This window comes from Myotis yumanensis, unplaced genomic scaffold (assembly GCF_028538775.1).
Source record: "Myotis yumanensis isolate MYYU_CA2020_CCGP unplaced genomic scaffold, mMyoYum1.0.hap1 SCAF_3, whole genome shotgun sequence".
NCBI classification, from domain to species: domain Eukaryota; kingdom Metazoa; phylum Chordata; class Mammalia; order Chiroptera; family Vespertilionidae; genus Myotis; species Myotis yumanensis.
The window spans coordinates 210,056,190-210,074,669 of NW_027223754.1; the positions used below are offsets into that span (position 1 = coordinate 210,056,190).

The 18,480-nt window shown below is 40.6% G+C and overlaps 1 protein-coding gene across 4 annotated transcripts in view; it reads left to right on the forward strand.

Annotated features, from left to right (window-relative positions):
- The window catches only part of XPNPEP3 (X-prolyl aminopeptidase 3), a 40,313-nt gene that overhangs the window by 15,850 nt on the left and 5,983 nt on the right, over positions 1-18,480 (forward strand). For 2 of the 4 annotated variants that reach the window (XM_070411185.1, XM_070411186.1), the window contains 6 exons: positions 3,784-4,191; positions 6,801-7,003; positions 10,810-10,872; positions 11,692-11,805; positions 14,830-14,915; positions 18,113-18,293. In XM_070411185.1, the coding sequence (XP_070267286.1) occupies positions 3,784-4,191; positions 6,801-7,003; positions 10,810-10,872; positions 11,692-11,805; positions 14,830-14,915; positions 18,113-18,293 (1,055 nt within the window). Of the gene's footprint in view, positions 1-93; positions 363-527; positions 675-3,783; positions 4,192-6,800; positions 7,004-10,809; positions 10,873-11,691; positions 11,806-14,829; positions 14,916-18,112; positions 18,294-18,480 lie in introns of all 4 variants that reach the window. The other 2 variants (XM_070411188.1, XM_070411187.1) reach the window with 2 other exon arrangements.

Genomic DNA, 18,480 nt, shown 5'->3' on the forward strand with positions numbered 1-18,480 from the left:
CGTCATGAATTTGTGTGATATCCTCAAAAATGTGTTTTTCTTGAAAGTGTTAAATACTCATTTCAAAAGTTTAACAACAATATTCCTGTATAGATTATGCAAGATTTCCAGATCTGACTGTCTCAGCTTTGAGAGGTAACAGCACTGGTAAAGATGATACAAAAATTGGTGTTTATTTACTTCACTGGTTTTTATACTTGATAAAAGTTGACCTCCCCAGTATTTTTTTCTGCTATAAGACTCCAGTGTTGCTGCTAAATGTGTCCTCACTATCGCTCAAATTCATGCCTAAACGTTTTTATTTTGTTTTATCAAAAAGGCATGAGGGGTGAACTGTGGTGAATGAATATCATCCCAAAGAGGTAGGTAGAGTAAAACCACATGCTGTGTAAAAAAGCAGCCAGGGTTTCAAGGGAAATTGTTGCTTCTGCCATGAGAAGTTAAATCTGTATTTTCTGTGTAAGCATAGATATCAATAATCTAAACTGCCTTTAGAAATATGTTACTCTTTCACTATCTCCACTCAGTGAACGATACCAGTGTGTCTCTCAGTGAGGGCTTCTTTTGCTGATTCTTCATGAGACTGGAATTCCTGCTGGAAAGTCGGCTGAGACTCAGGAAATGCAGCTCACCACTGAAACACACAAGAAATCAAAGTTTTTCAAAGCTGTAAGGTAAGCTTAAAGCAATCCAGTTGATGTAAATTTAAGTATTTCTCTACCCTATCAACCTACTTTTAGCGTCAATCTTTTTTAAAATGTAGAATTGATATTAAGCTTTACCAGCTTTGAAAATTATTGATTTCTTGTGGTGAGATACTTTTATGTGGTGAGCTGCATTTTCCAGGCCTTAAAACTAGTAATCATATTGTCAAAATGATGGTCTTTGTATCTAGAATGTTTGCTATGTATGTTATGTACATGTTAACAAAATAAAAAATGAATGTAGCCTTGATCAGTGTTCTCAGTGGTTAGAGCGTCGGCCCACACACCAATTGCTGGTCAAAGGTTTCGCGTTCATCCCTGGCCCAGTCAGGGCACATGCTGGAGGCAACCAATCAATGTGTCTCTTTCACATTGATCTTTCTCTCTATCTCTGTCTCTCTCTCCCCCACTTCCTCCCTCCCTTCTACCCTCTAGAAAACAATGGAAAAAATATCCTCAGGTGAAGATTAACAACAAAAAATGAATGCAAATAAACATACACACATACATGTTCATACACATTCACATGTTCATCTCAGCTGTGGGGGGAAGGGATGCCTGTCCTAATCTTTATTCTCCTAGACACAGGCTTTGGACACGGGTAAGTGGGAAGGGAGAGAAGAAGATAAAATTTTAAAGCAGAATTATCAGTTATACAGTTTTTAGAGGCAAGAACTATGTAAGTATTCAAAGTATTAATCATTTGTCTTTCTCCATGTAGAAATGCAAAACATACATAAGTGTTAAAATGTTTGTGGGGTGAAGAAAGAGTAAATTAAGAAAAATTATAAGACGTGTAATACTTAAAAAAATTTTTTTTCTTTTACATACCCAGTTTGTTAGTGCAGGGTATAAAATTGTGTTGTCTATACTTAGTTTGCTCCAAAAGGTTTCATGTTTGGCATAGTTATTTTCTCAATACTTGCCAGTACTTAAAACTTTTTGAAACTATCTCAGTTCCTTTCTAATTATTATACAAGTTTTATATATATTATAGAAAAATTAGAGAATACAGCTAAGCATACATTTTTTAAAAATTATTCATAATCTGCCCTGGTCAGGTAGTTCAATTGGTTGGAGCATTGTCCCATACACCAAAAGGTTGTGGGTTCAATTCCCAGTAGGGACGAGTTTGGGAGGCAACCAATCAATGTCTCTCTCCTCTCAAATCAATAAACATATATTTAGGTGAGGATAAAAAAAATTAATCATAATCCCACCACTCCCAAGAAATCCCACCACTGTTGAGATTTTTGTATATGTATATTTCTAGACTTATTTCTTATATAAAAATTGTGTGTGTGTGTGTGTGTATACATTCTGTATACTGATCAATTATTTTCTTAAATTCTTAAAAGTGAAATTACTGTGTCAGTTTCTTCTGAATTTTTGGGAGCTGATTTCTCTTGGCCATATCTACTCAAGTTTCCTGAAGCAACAGTAACTTAGAAAATATTCAGTAGAATAACATGGGAGATAAAGAGATTCTGTTCTGGCTTTACTACTACTATTTTAGATGGAAATAAAGAATCAGATTGACTCACCCAGGTCCTCCTCATGATGTTTAAAATTTATCATTTTCTTAAAGAAATCTAGGCATTATAGACCATTTCTTCTTTTTCATGACATTGCCATCCCTGTGTCTGTAGAGACAGAAAATGTCAGTTCATCCTTTTCAATCACTAGTATTCCCTCCACTTATCACCTGAGGGGAAATAAAAATGATTCCATGTAGGAAGGCAAGTGGCATTCTGAGCTATATACCATCATGAGCTGTGAATCTACTTTTTATATCTGTACAAGAGAGACACTTATAGAGTTCTCGGGCATTGCCACAGGAGTATTGCTGTCACCAGCAGAACAGCAAGGTGTTTAGTTCACACAAACACTGAAACTTATCAGGGAATAGGAAGCATTAGTGCCTAATGAAGCATTTGTTCCAAAAACCTGTATTTCTAACATTTCTACACTTCTAAGCAAAATAAATTTTAGAATGTGAAGTATAGTTTGGAGTGCTTTACAAGAGGACTATGCAGAAGCTGAGCTGTCAGGATGACTTGTCAGACATATCCAGAACCACTTTTTTGTTTTCCCATCAAGTGTAATATTTAAAATGATAAGAAGATTGGTTCTCGCCTGGCCGGTGTGGCTAAGTGGTTGAGCATCAGCCTACGAACCAGGAGGTCTCGGTTTGATTCCCTGTCAGGGCACATGCCCAGTTGCAGGCTTGATCCCCAATTAGAGGTAGCCAATCAATGATTCTCATCATTTCTATCTCTCCTTCATCCTTCCTCTCTCTGAAATTAATAAAAATATATACTAGATTGGTTCTAGAATGGGTTAAAAATAATCCCCAAATCTCCCCTTAAAAGTTTCATAATCAGGTGTCCATATTTCAGTGATTGCTTAGTTGTAGTTTTTTTTTGTAACTTTTATTTATTGATTTGAGAGAGAGAGAAACATTGGTTTTTGTTGTTCCACTCATTTATGAACTCACTAGTTGACCTTTGTATGTGCCCCAACCAAGGATTGAACCCACAACCTAGGTATGTGTCCTGACAGAATCGAACACGCAACCTTTTGGTGTACAGGACAATGCTCCAGCCAACCAAGCCACCTGTCCAGGGCTTATTATGTCCATTTTAAAGATGAGGAAACTGAGGCACAGAGCAGATTGGTAGCTCAGGATTTCATTTCACAACAGTTTGACAGAGTCCACACTTAACCACAAAACAGTACAGCCCCGCCGTTGTGGCTCAGTGGTTGAGCGTTGACCTATGAACCAGGAGGTTTGATTCAATTCCCAGTCAGGGCATATGCCTGGCTTGCTGGCTCTATACCCAGTGGGGGGCGTGCAGGAGCAGCTGATCAATTTCTGACTATCTCTTTTTTTTCCTTCAAATTTTTACAATAGAATAGAAAATTTAAACCTGGGTTATCCCATAATTCTCCATATGCTATGAAGAGATTTGGCATAAATTGAAGAAATGAACTTGGGTATCTTTATCTAATATTAAACAACCTTGTGTACTTTGGCACTGCAGAAATGCAAAGCATCACTGTTGTTTGTCATTTCTAGGGGAGGTGACTCCAGGACTATCCCAGGTGGAATATGCGCTTCGCAGACACAAATTAATGTCTCTGATCCACAAGGAAGCACAAGGGCAGAGTGGGACAGACCAGACAGTGGTTCTGCTGTCCAACCCTACATACTATATGAGCAATGATATCCCCTATACTTTCCACCAAGACAACAATTTCCTGTACCTGTGTGGATTCCAAGAGCCCGATAGCATTCTGGTCCTTCAAAGCCTCCCTGGCAAGCAGTTACCAGCACACAAGGCCATGCTTTTTGTGCCTCGGAGAGATCCCAGTCGAGAACTTTGGGATGGCCCTCGATCGGGCACTGATGGAGCAATAGCTTTAACTGGTGTGGATGAAGCCTATACGCTGGAAGAATTTCAACATCTCGTTTCGAAACTGAAAGGTAACCAATGGGAGGAGAAGTCAAATGATAGGCCAGATTGGGATTAAGACCTTCCTTACCCATTTAGACAAAGTTCTTAATGTCCTAGAATGATTATCCATAGCAGTGGTTTCTCTTAAGCACCAAGAAAGGAACATAAATTTTTACCACAAGACTGGTCTACTTTAAAGACTTCATTGATTCATTTGCTAAATCTTTCTAGAGAATTCATTCTCGTAGACTGTTAACTGTCCTAGTGTGAAATCCCAAAGAGTGAATTTCCTTCTAAAGTGGAGGATGGGTGTGGGCCACTCTTTAAGACTACTGACCAGTCTATTGACCGTTGATCCCTGCTTTTTACTGCTTTTGCCAATTCTTCAGAATGAGGTAGTATTCTCAAAAAAATGATCTAAGCACCACCAACATCAGAATCACCTGGTGATGCATATTAGAATTACAAATGAAAAAAAAAAGAAGCATTACAAATGTATAATAGATATTGGAAAATGTAAAATCGTAGGCCCCTATTCCATACTGACTAAATCAGAATCTACATTTTAACAAGATTCTTAGGTGATTTATATACACAGTTCATACTTCTCAAAATAGTCACTTTCTCTACATTAATTCTGGTGAAATTATGATCACTCAGAATATTTTGGGATTCCTTTTCTGGAACGTTGCAGAACCTACACTACAATATAAACTACCCTTAGAGATTCTTGTAAATCTATAGTTCTGGAAGCATTTTTAAAGTATCCAAAGTCACTTAGAGCCAAATGTGTTAAATAAGATAGATGATCAGGTTGGAAAATACTGATTTTAGACAAAATAATGCAGGATTGTAAAAAAAAAATTTTAAGATTTTTTTTTTTTTTTTTAAAGAGAAAGAAACATCAGTGTGAGAGTGAAACATCAATCAGCTGCCTCCTGCATGCCCCTACTGGAGATCAAACTCTCAACCCTGGCATGGGCCCTGACCAGGAATCGAACTGGCAACCTTTCAGTGCACGGGACGGTGCTCAGCCAACTAGGCTACACTGCCAGGGCAAGGATTGTAAAATTTTAGTCTGATTTTTCTTACGTGGTTTATAAACCTTATCTGAAGTGAGTTTCTAAAACAGAATTCCAAAATAGTTTCCAACAATCATGGAATTTACTGGACTTGTTTCCTACAAAGACTCCCTTGAAAGAAAATACTTGCTCAAATATGCACATTCTAATATGTTTCAATTCTTTCCATTACTTTATAAAATATTTTCTATTTTGTAGAAATGATTACCCAACTAAGCTAGTGGAACTTTCATAATCTTCAAAGTCTTCATGAATGTGGGCATAGAATTATTTTCTTTGTAGCTATTCTATTTCTTGAAATTACTTTGTCCCTTGCCCTGGCTCAGTTGGTTGAGCATCTTCCTGTGTACTGAAAGATTGCCGGTTCGATTCCCAGTTAGGGCACATGGTGGGCTCGATCCCCAGTAGGTGGCGTGCAGGAGGTAGCCAATCGATGTTTCACTCTCACATTGATGTTTCTCTCTTCCTCTCTCTCTAAAAATCAATTTTAAATCTTTTTTTAAAAAAACACACAAAACATACAACCCTTTAGGCATAGTTTGGGAATGCAGTAGTTCATTAGCTCCTGTCAGAAAAAAATAAAGGAATTGTAGAATTGCATACCTGAAATCTATCTATAATAATAAAAACGTAATATGCTAATTAGATCGGACGTCCTGTCCTTCCGGAAGAAGCCCGGGTGGCAGAGGCCCCCGGCCACCACTGCGGCCAGGGGCTGAGCCCCTTGCTCGAATTTCATGCATCTGGCTTCTAGTATAATTATATTAACCATGTCGCCCCAATAAATTCTATTTAACAAAATAAAAGAAAAAGAAAAAAATGAAAGGAAATAGAGACTTGGTGTAAATGGAAATCATTTTCATAATGAGCCTACTTATTTTATATCAGGCAAATATATTTAAAAGATGAATAGTGCTTGGCTGTAATGAGAATACATAGCAGATGGGAAAGGAAAGATTTCCTGGATAAGAGTGGATTAGCACACACTATCAACTGTAGCATTTCTATAGCCGGGAAGAGAACTTCCTTTTACCATTGCTGAGAGTTTTGGCGAAGGGATGGAATGCTTTTAACCATAAAGTCATGATCTGAGTACAGTTTTCTATCCTTTTTGTTCAATTATGCAACAGTGCCTCTGGCTCAGTAGTGGTGTGGAGAACAATTATTGTAACTTTTCTTTAACAGTTAATAAGTAATAAATAAAGCCAAAGCTTAAACAAAGGTTTAGTTCCATCTAGGTAGTTCCAAAACTGTGTACTGGGGCAGAAAAGCTGTCAGCTCAATCTCAGAATATCTTGCCATTTTCAAGGAATGGCCTTTCCAATGATTTATGATCAAACCCTTCAATTACTTCAGTCCTGAGAGAGTTTGTGCTCAACCCTTTAGACTCAGAGCAAGCATGTCAAACGAGCCGCGAGTTTGACATGCTTGCATTAGAGTTTCACACTACACGTTTTACAATTTTGACTCTTGTTTAAGTCATCGTGACAGTTGGTATTTATTGTTGTTGCTGTTAGTTTTATTTTAAATTGATTTTTTTGGCATCTTATTTTAAGCCGAGACAAATACACTTTGGTATGACTGGATGAGGCCCGCTCACGCACAGCTTCACTCGGACTATATGCAGCATCTGACTGAGGTCAAAACCAAGAGCAAGAACAAGGTTCGGGCTGTCCATCAGCTGGTACAGCGCCTACGGCTGATCAAATCTCCTGCTGAAATTGAACGAATGCAGATTGCTGGAAAGCTGACGTCACAGGTGTGATTCCTACTGCAAAAGCTGTTTTGTTTTGTTTTTTTAATATATTTTATTGATTTTTTACAGAGAGGAAGGGAGAGAGATAGATACTTAGAAACAGCGATGGGAGAGAAACATAGACCAGCTGCCTCCTGCACATCTCCCACTGGGGATGTGCCCGCAACCCAGGTACATGCCCTTGACCGGAATCGAACCCGGGACCCTTGAGTCCGCAGGCTGACGCTCTATCCACTGAGCCAAACCGGTTTTGGCAAAAGCTGTTTTCAAATGAAAAAAATCTAAGCTCTTAGGCAGGGGTCCTCAAACTTTTTAAACAGGGGGCCAGTTCACTGTCCCTCAGACCGTTGGAGGGCCGGACTATAGTTTTAAAAAAAAACTATGAACAAATTCCTATGCACACTGCACATATCTTATTTTGAAGTAAAAAAACAAAACGGGAACAAATACAATATTTGTATTTGCATGTAGCCCACGGGCCGTAGTTTGAGGACCCCTGCTCTTTGGGTTCCATGGGCACTTTGAGGTTGTGAACTTAATGCAGTAAATTCATGGCAGGTGAACATCCAGCTTCAACCTTGACATCAGTGAACACATCTAGAGACTTGCTCAGTACCTTGCAAGGCAAAGGGAATCTGCCTTCTTGTATTTTTTACCGACGATCTCAGTTGTTTCTCCTTGGAGCAACGTAAATTAATTTTATTTCCTTTCCTGACAATAACTGCAATAATAGTAGCAGTTTGATGTTTAAAAAAGAATCATAGGACCCAAAATGACAGTGCTTACAAGTCTACAATTAACAGGAAAAGGGGACAGTATAGCAGCAGCATTAACATAAGAATACCTGTCACAGCCAATGGCTGTCTCACAGCCAGGGACCAAAGAAGCCAAGTTCAGGCTGCTGTTGTCCCGTCCGCTCTCAGTAAGAGCTGGACAGGATGCGTTTTCTCTCCTGGATCAGGAACCACAGGTGCCTGCATGGAACACCTGGGAACCAGGGAGCCCAGAATGGAATCACAGCTAGAGATTTTTCTGGTTTGGATCATATTGGCAGGTTCCTGCTATGTAACAACAAAGCCTTTTGGAGTTCTCGTGGGAACCAAGTACAAACGATTAATCTCACTTGTCACAATACTGACAAACTGATACAAACTGCTCTGAAACTCCTCTCAATACTTAATCAGTATGTTTCAGGCCTTAACCAAGATCCATTACATGCAGGACCTTGAACAAAACAGCTCAAGTTCATTCCAGCCCTACTGGAATTAACTTCATAGCATAATAGCACACAAACATATAAAGGCTATTTTTCTGAGCTCTACCTATAGTCTTCCCAAAGTTAAACATTATTTTCCTGAACTCTCCCCTCATCTGTTTCATTTTACCTCATTTGGTGATCTTCCTCAGTAAGTGCTCTAGTTTGTCTAGTGCACTGTCCAGTGTTGTAGCTATGGCTAGACCAACTAATTACAAATGTGAAAAGTATATGTCTTTGTTTCCCTTCAAATCATTGATTTTTTTAAATAAGGAAGAGAAGTAGCTAAGAATAGATTGGGATAATGTTTAGGGCTCCAAAGAAATTGGTATCAGTCCAGTGATCAGATGTCTTTGCATAAGGTGTAAAGTCAGTTACAAATTTACCTGGGAGTATTCTGGTCTGCACTTCTGTCACTTGTCCACGCTGTTAGTGAGAGACTATTGTAAGTGTGCCAAAATTTAGAAGTATTAAATCTGAGATATTGTCTTTATCTACCAACCCAGTAAAGATATCAGACGGGGAAATGGAGTTTGGCTTAATTTTTATTAACGAACAACTTCTACCAGCAATCTTATTCTTTAAATATTCCCAATTCTGGTGTAGAATTATTCTGTAAGATTTTTTAATATTTGGGCAAAATAGTTTGGGGTTTTTTTAATATTTTTTTTATTGATTTCAGAGAGGAAGGGAGAGGGAGAGAGATAGAAACATCAATGATGAGAGATAATCATTGATTGGCTGCCTCCTGCACACCCCCAACTGGGGATCAAGCCCACAACCCAGGCATGTGCCCTTGACCGGAATCGAACCTGGGACCCTTCGGTCTGCAGTCTGATGCTCTATGCACCGAGCCAAACCAGCTAGGGCCAAAATAGTTTTCTTAAGAATAATGATGCTATATTTGTGTTTTTCAGCCCAAATGAAAATTTCCTATCTTTTGGGGAATTAGCCAAATATAATTTGTGTCTCTGTGCTACAGATCAATTGGATTTTCTTGCAGTCTGATTTGGTTTACAATAAGTAAAGGGCCTTGTCATTAGAGTTAAGTAACCTTTCTAGAGGAGAATTGGTAGAATATATGGGCAGAAGTAAAAGCAGGGTGAGTCAGACCTATCCAGGCCAGATCTCTCCTATGACTGAACGTATATCCTGCCTCCTGGACTTTTCTACCTGAATTTCCCGTAATTGTCTAAACTTGTGCTCTGCCAGCTCTACCAGACCTGCCTCTTCTCTTGTATTCTATTTCATGGTTAATAACAACAACATTGCCGAAACCGGTTTGGCTCAGTGGATAGAGCGTCGGCCTTCGGACTCAAGGGTCCCAGGTTCGATTCCGGTCAAGGGCATGTACCTGGGTTGCCGGCACATCCCCAGTGGGAGATGTGCAGGAGGCAGTTGATTGATGTTTCTCTCTCATCGATGTTTCTAACTCTCTATCTCTCTCCCTTCCTCTCTGTAAAAATTCAATAAAATATATTAAAAAAAACAACAACAACAACATTGACCCAGCTACCTTAGATAGAAATATGGAAGTTATCTAGATAATTGTTCCCCCCAATCCTTGTATCTAATTAACTGGTCCCCAAGTTATCTTCTCGGGAGGCAGAATAGTGGAGTGGAAGACAGACCTGGGTTTAAATACCAAGCTGTGTTATTTTGGCCTGTGCCTAGCACAGTAGGACACCTAATATCCCTTTGCTGGCCGAAACCGGTTTGGCTCAGTGGATAGAGCGTCGGCCTGCGGACTAAAGGGTCCCGGGTTCGGTTCCGGTCAAGGGCATGTACCTGGGTTGCGGGCACATCCCCAGTGGGAGATGTGCAGGAGGCAGCTGATCGATGTTTCTCTCCCATCGATGTTTCTGACTATCTATCTCTCTCCCTTCCTCTCTGTAAAAAAATCAATAAAATATATTTTTAAAAAAAAAATATCCCTTTGCTGTCTCTTTGCTTCTGCTATTGCCTGCGTCTAACTTTATCCCGGCCACAGTGATCTCTTTAAATCTGACTGCCCTTCTCCTAAAGTTCTTTGGTGGCTCCTTGTTGTTTTTAGGATTAAATTTCAACATGCTCACGCAGGGCCTTTCCTGACCTGGCCTCTTCTGCCTTTCCCTTCCAGCTTTATACCTCATTCTTCCACAGGTGCTTACATACTGAACACTCTCAGATGTCACAGGCTCCCTACTCTCACATCACCTGCATGTGGACAAGGCCCTTATGAAATCATTCCTGCTTTTTCTCTCCACTGTCCCTTCCCCATAAGCTGTACAGTGTCTACTCATGATGTGTCCTGGTTATAAGATGCACAGAATGAAATGCAAAGAAACCTCATTTTACATCTTTAAAGATACAAACATTTAAATAGCACCTGGTGAAGTAAGAAGGTCAAGTGTTAATTGAGAGTACGGGCTACATTGTGATAAGACAACCCTAATAAGAAGTGTCAGTCATAACGTCTGCCCCTTGATCTTTATAGGAAAGACAGTATTTTGAACATTTGAGTAAGCAGAATAGTTAACATTAGACTTCTTTTCATCCTCCATTCTATTTGCAGGCTTTCATAGAGACCATGTTTGCCAGCAAAGCGCCTGTGGATGAGAGCTTTCTTTATGCTAAGGTGAGCTTTCAATGATGGGAAGGCACACATAAAGTAATTCCATTGATCTGCAGGTGGCATCTGGTTGGCTTTTATGGAAGTGACCAGGAGATCAGTGGAGAGGATTTGGTTCTTAAATGTCACTAGTAATTTATTAGATGAGTCTAAAATATGTGGAGTAACAGTTAAATGAAGAAAATCCGCAGAGTAGAGCTATTGAAGAAGGAAAGGTTTACATAAATGTGAGATGACAAGACTAGTACTGTTTAAGTAAATGTAAAGGAAGAGACTCTGAGGTCGAGCTGTAGATAGTAGCACATGGTTGCCAGTCTCGAGCTCCATCCTAGGACATAATGAAATTCGTAGAGTTTACCATTTGCCTAGCATATTTTTATTTTTATTTTCCTGAGCTTGTAGATCAGTAGCTATTTGAAAGGTTGACATTAGTCATTTAGAGTTGTTGTTAAAAATGCAAGCTGTATTCCAGTGTTTATCTAAATAAGAATAAACAAACAGTAACTTGACATGACTTAACGTTTTGCTCACCCTTGATCATAGGCTTTCTGTGTCCTCTTCTGGACTTAATTTGAAAATCAGAAATTTAGAGTACTCACAAGAAAAGAACAGATTTAGTAATAGGATGGACTAACAGGCTTGGGGTGAGACTAAAAGAAGTGGCCTGAAATTACGGCATCACAAGTTTTGTTGGGTATGATGAATAGTTTTCCAGTAGTAACTTAACTGGAGGTGTGTGCTGTTGGGGAGAGCCTGGGCAGGGACAGCCCTAAAGAAACCCTTTCTTCAGTCGTACTTATAGTTACACTTTGTTGCTTTTTTCAGTTTGAATTTGAATGCCGAGCCCGGGGAGCAGACATCTTAGCCTACCCACCTGTGGTTGCTGGAGGTAATCGGTCAAACACTTTGCACTATGTGAAGAATAACCAGCTCATCAAGGTACAGTACGACCCATCAACACTGCTTCCTCGGGGTCCCGGTGCCCTAGTAGAAAACTCACTAACTTCGGGGTCCCTGATTTCCAGCTTTAACAGAATGCTTTTACAGACATCATCTCTTTTGATCCTCACGTTAGCGCTATGAGATAGGAGCAGTTATTAACATGCCTGTTTTATAGGTGAGGAAAATAAACTTTTAAAAATTAGGCAATTAGTAGTGCAGAGGCAAATATTCTACCCTAAAGCCTCTGCTCTTTTTCTTTTATAACACTCCTCCTCCAAGGACTGGTAGCTAGCTGCAGTGGGCTAAGCATATGGGAGCAGACAGACTTTTTTTTTTTTTTTTTTTAATGTTTTTATTGACTAGAGAGAGGAGAAGAGAGGGCAAGAGATACAGAAACATCGATGAGAGAGAAATATCAACATCGATTGGCTGCCCTCGCTGGGGATTGAGCCCACAACCTGCACATGTGCCCTGACCCAGAATGGAACCTAGTGTATGGATCGACGCTCAACCACTGAGCCACACTGGCCAGGCAGGTTGTAAGAATGAATACCTTATTAGCTGTCAGAGAATTTCTCTTTTATGGTTTTCTCCCCAAGTGACTATACAAGTAAAGAATTGTGTACTCCTTTGTTAAGTCCACTTTTAATTATCTATTTTAATATTTGGTAAATTCAAAAAACTAAATATAGCAAACGTAAATTATACAGCATATATTTAAAGTGAATACCCATGACTTACTGGACTCAAAAGTTAGAAGATTACCATCCTGGCCAGTGTGGCTCAGTTGGTTGGGCGTTGTCCCATACACCAAAATGTTGCCAGTTCCATTCTGGTCAGGGCACATGCCCGGTTCAATCCCTGGTAGGGGGCATTCAGGAGGCAGCTGATTGATGTTTCGTTCTCACATCGATGTTTCTCTCCCTCTCCTTTTCCCTCTCTCTAAAAATCAATTTTTAAAATATTTTTAAAAAAGAAAAATTAGAACATTATAAATACTCTGTATCTGCTTGTGTACCCTATGCTCTCCATCCTGCTACCTCCCTCCCACAGGTCACTAACTGGTAGCCTACATTTTTTGTCATTTCCTTGATTTTTTTTAAATACTTGTATTACATGTACATAATAAACAATATTCTGCTTGCTTATGAAGAATACAAATTTATATATATATAAATGATATCATATATATATGATAATACTAGTTGTTTTCTAATTAAATTTATTCTGCCAATTTGCCAAAACAAAACCACATGATTCTTCAAAGTTAGTTACTATCTGTGCACTCATTTGATCATTGTGGTGTGCCAGGTTCCATGTTTATTTAGATGTGAATAAGATATGCCCAGTAACATGACATGTGGTACGATAGAGATATACCCCGTTTTCTTCTTCCCCCACGTGCATTTTGGTGGGGAGCAAAAAGAGAAGTAATATTCTAAAGTTAAATGGTTAAGCCCTAGCCAGTTTTGCTCAGTGAATAGAGCGTTGGCCTGCGGACCAAAGAGTCCCGGGTTCGATTCCGGTCAAGAGCACGTAACTTGGTTGCAGGCTCCTCCCTGGCCCAGGCCCTAGTGGGGCTTGTGCAGGAAGCAACCAGTTGATGTGTTTCTCTCACATCGATGTTTCTCTCTGTCTTTCCCTCTCTCTCCACTTTCCCTAAAAAAAATATAAATAGTTAAATGGTTAAGAGTAACTGTATTTTAATAAGGCTCTAGATAAAATCCTTATCTAGGATTATGTTAATTAATAGTGATAGTGATAATGGTAACATGTATGATGTGCTGATGTTTGCACCTAGTAATTCAAACCCAAGCAGGTTCCAGAGCCAATGCACTTAACCACTATGCAATGGTACCTTTCTATTTCTTTTTATTAAAAAACTTGTTTTGATTGATTGATTTTTTTAAAGAGAGTAAGGGAGAGAGAGGAAAAAAATCTACTTGTCCACTTGTTATTCCACTTATATTTATGCATTCATTGTTTGATTCTTGTATGTACCCTGACTGGGGATTGAACCTGCAACCTTGGCATATTAGGACAATATCTAATCAACTGTGCTAGCTGGCCAGCGTGCAATGGCACCTTTCTTAAGCCAATATGAGTTCATTTGAAACATTTAGATCAGTGGTCCACCCCATAACAAAGAAACAGAATTTCTGGAGGATAAGGCCCAGAAATCAGGATTTTAAAAAGATTCCCAGGTGATTCTAATGTGCAGCCATGGTTGAAAACCACTGATTTAGATGATGTTTCTTTTTTTTTTTCTTTAATCCTCACCCAAGGATATTTTTCCATTGATTTTTAGAGAGAATGGAAGAGAGAGGGAGAGGCAGAGAGAAGCATCGATGTGAGAGAGACGCATCCATGTGAGAGAGACACATCAATTGGTTGCCTCCTGCATGCACCCTGACCAGGGCCAGGGAACTTGCAACCAAGGTACATGCCCTTGACCAGAATTGAACCTGGAACCCTTCACTCTGCAGGCCCGATGCTCTATCCACAGAGCCATACAGAATAGGGCTAGGTGCTGTTTCTTATGAGAAGGAACCAGAGCGGATTAGTCTCCTTTAAATTAGAGCTTTTAAAATCTATTCTATATATATATAAAAGCCTAAGCCACTGGCCAATCAGCTGACCGTCTGGTAGCTATGACATGCAATGACCACCAAGGGGCAGACACTCTGACCAGTATCTATGACATGCACTGACCACCAGGGGGCAGACGCTCAACGCAGGAGCTGCCGAGTTGCGGTGACTTGGCAGCTGAGGTTCTTGGGTAGCACACCCGGAACCAGAGAGGAGGGAGTCCAATTCCGGGACCCCCTCAGGGGATGTGGGAGAGCCGATTTCAGCCCAGTCCCCACAGGCCAGGTTGAGGAACCCCACTGGTGCACGAATCCATGATCCGGGCCTCTATTATATATAAAACATGAAAGGCACAAAGGGTTTAAGTTAAAAGAAGAAACAACTGAGAATTTAGGGGTCACTGACTTTGACCTATTGTGCTTTTTTCCCCAGGATGGGGAAATGGTGCTGCTGGATGGAGGTTGTGAATCTTCTTGCTATGTGAGTGACATCACCCGTACCTGGCCTGTCAACGGCAGGTACGTCTTCTACAGATCCCACTGCTGCTTTGGAGTGTGGTTATATTTGGAATAAATGGCTAATGAGATAGACAGGTCCCCTCTAGCTCAGGTTAACTGCCTTTGCAAAGCTCCTGATTATTTCTTAAGATTGTTTAGTCATCATCACAGGATCAGGCACCTAGAAACACCTAGTTAACATCCACACACATACATATATGTGTATATATAGTATATATGTATTTAGGTTGGTAGGTAGATTGATTGATACTAATTGATGCATTTAAAGAACTGACTCATGCATTTGTAGGGCAGGCTGGAAACTCATGCAAAAGTTGATGTTGCAGTCTTGAGGCAGAATTCTTTCTCCAGTATAGCAAGGCAGTTCTGGCAGTACCTTGTGGCCCACGCTTCAGCCAACCAACCAAATAAACTGTTGGCGCCTTTTTGAACCCTTGAGCTATAACATTGAATCTCTGCTTTGTGGACATATATCAATAAGTTGAGCCTGTCCCAACTTTGTGTTCCTTTCAGTTATCCCACACATTACTCTCCATTTCCACACACATTCTCAGATTTTTATCTATATAAGTAGGAAAAATCATGCAGTTCTCTTTGGATTGTCATGCACCTCCTTGGGGGTCACACTTTTCACCTAACCTTTTGGGACCTGCTAGGAGTACAATCTAGTTAAAAGTCCAGAGGCATGCCGAACCGGTTTGGCTCAGTGGATAGAGTGTCAGCCTGCGGACTCAAGGGTCCCGGGTTCGATTCCGGTCAAGGGCATGTACACTGGTTGTGGGCACATCCCCAGTGGGGGGCGTGCAGGAGGCAGCTGATCGATGTTTCTCTCTCATCGATGTTTCTAACTCTCTATCCCTCTCCCTTCCTCTCTGTAAAAAAATCAATAAAATATATTTAAAAAAAAAAAAAAAGTCCAGAGGCAAGTACCAAGGCAACTACCTAAGGGGAGAACCTGTAGGTTCTCAGTCCAAACTAGATTAGTCTCAGATGGTGGGAGAAGGGCTGCTTCTGCCAGCAAAGAAGACAACAGAATTTAGGGGTTCGGTGTCCCTAGCTTCATCAGGATCGGTCAGAATTGCACAGCTCAGATTTGTGCATTCCAGTGTATGTAAAATTTACACTTAAAAATATATACTAGTGCCCTAACTGGTTTGGCTCAGTGGATAGAGTGTCGGCCTGCGGACTGAAGGGTCCCAGGTTCGATTCCGGCCAAGGGCATGTACCTTGGTTATGGGCACATCCCCAGTAGGAGGTGTGCAGGAGGCAGCTGATCAATGTTCCTCTCTCATCGATGTTTCTAACTCTCTATCCCTCTCCCTTCCTCTCTGAAAAATCAATAAAATATATTTAAAAAAAATATGTACTAGTACTGTGGTGGCATGGAGTATGGGTATAAACATAATGTTGATAAATTTGAACCTGGGAGTTGGGTATGTAGGTGTTCATTATACCTTTATATTGTTATACTTAAATATTAGGGAACATTTAGATTGTATCTATCCTATATAATAAAAGAGTAACATGCAAATCGGCCAAACGGTGGAACAACTGGTCGCTATATTGCGCACTGACCACCAGGGCGCAGACACTCAATGCAGGAGCTGCCCCCTGGTAGTCAGTGCGCTCCCACAGTGGGAGTGCTGCTCAGCCAGAAGGCAGGCTCATGGCTGGTGAGCGAAGTGGCGGTGGCAGGAGCCTCTCCCGTCTCCATGGCAGTGCTAAGGATGTCCAACTGCAGGGAACAGGCCTAAGCCATCAGTTGGACATCCCCCGAGGGCTCCTGGACTGCGAGAGGGCACAGGCCGGGCTGAGGGTGCCCTCCCCACCACCAAGTGCACGAATTTCGTGCACCAGGTCTCTAGTTATAATTATAAAAAAACATTATAGTGAACATTTTTGTACATACAGCTTTTTTTGAATTTCAAATATTTTCTTAGGATGGATTCTTAGAGCAGAATTACAAGCTCAGATTTTATGAGCATCTTTGAAGGCCTTTGACTTAATTGGCTGTACTACTTTATGGGAGTGTAAAATAGTACATGGAACTAGGTATCTTATACCACCCCATTTTAATTTTTCTACCATTTTTCGCCATGATTGCTGAAGAAATTGTTATACTAAGGACACCTAAAACTAATAAATTACTAGTAACTGAAGTATTGACTAGTTTATCCCATGACATGGCTTTGCCTCTAAAAAATAGATCCCTAAGCTTCTTTTTTTTAAATATATTTTATTGGTTTTTTTACAGAGAGGAAGGGAGAGGGATAGAGAGTTAAAAACATCGATGAAACATCGATCAGCTGCCTCCTGCACGCCCCCTACTGGTGATGTGCCCACAACCAAGCTACATGCCCTTAACCGGAATCGAACCCGGGACCCTTGAGTCCGCAGGCTGATGGCTCTATCCACTGAGCCAAACTGGTCAGGGCAAGCTTCTTTTTTTAATGGTAAAAAAGTGGAAAGGATCAAGAGTGACCTGGCCTGGCCCTCTGGCTGCATTCAGGGCTGGGTGTGTCCTCTAGCCTCACCTCATTTATATCTGCTGACTGTGTGAAGGACTGTTTCTGCCCCAGTTTGAAGGCTTATTGCTCTTCCTGTTGAGCATCTAGGGTGTGATTAAGGTCCTATCCGTAATGCTATGTTGGTATGATTAAATATCCACAGTGCCTTGGAGTTTTCTAATCAAACCACTAACAGCAGGGTTGGTGGAGAAGGCAATATGTTCGCCATCCTAGAATTGACGAGCGCTTTCACACATTATGTTTTGGGGAAGAAAGATGTAAGTTGTTTTGAAAGAACTTACATTGGCTATAGATAAGGGTTGGGGGGGGGCGGGGTTGGTGCAGGAGGGCGTTTTAGGGTAGGAGCACAGTCTGGAGGAAGAAATATTTACTTCTTTTGATTGGTTACAGGCAGCAGTCTTGAAAGTTCCTGCACATGCTGGATGTGGTGGTGGCTGGTGGTCAGTTCATAGACCCTGGGAGCTGATCCAGAGCTTCTAACACACATCCAAATATGAGCGGTCTTTCGTTAGTTGGCACGACACTATTAACTGGTCAACTATTCCTGTCCCTCTCACTCTCCCACTGCTATCATTTGACTTATAACATCTCAGAATTTTTTTCTTGTCACAAACTTCCTGCAATATCAGTCAATTCCAAATTTGCGTTCTTTGGTTTTCCTGTCCCCAGGTTTACGGCACCTCAAGCAGAACTCTATGAAGCTGTTCTAGAGATCCAGAGAGATTGTCTGACCCTCTGTTCCCCCGGAACAAGCTTGGAAAACATCTACAGCATGATGCTGACCCTGATGGGGCAGAAGCTTAAAGAGTTGGGGTTCCTGAAGAACATTAAGGAAAATAGTGCCTTCAGGGTACCTCACTTCTTTTGACTCAGTTCTCAAGAACACCTTACATGCTGCTCGGTTTTCATGTAAAGCTAATTCGATTTAGAAATGGTCTTTGTGATTCTTCATCTGTAAAAGGGATTTACAATGAACCGGGATTACAACAAAGGGAGTCAGTACTTATTTCTCCCAGAAGGTGGCAGCACATTCTGGT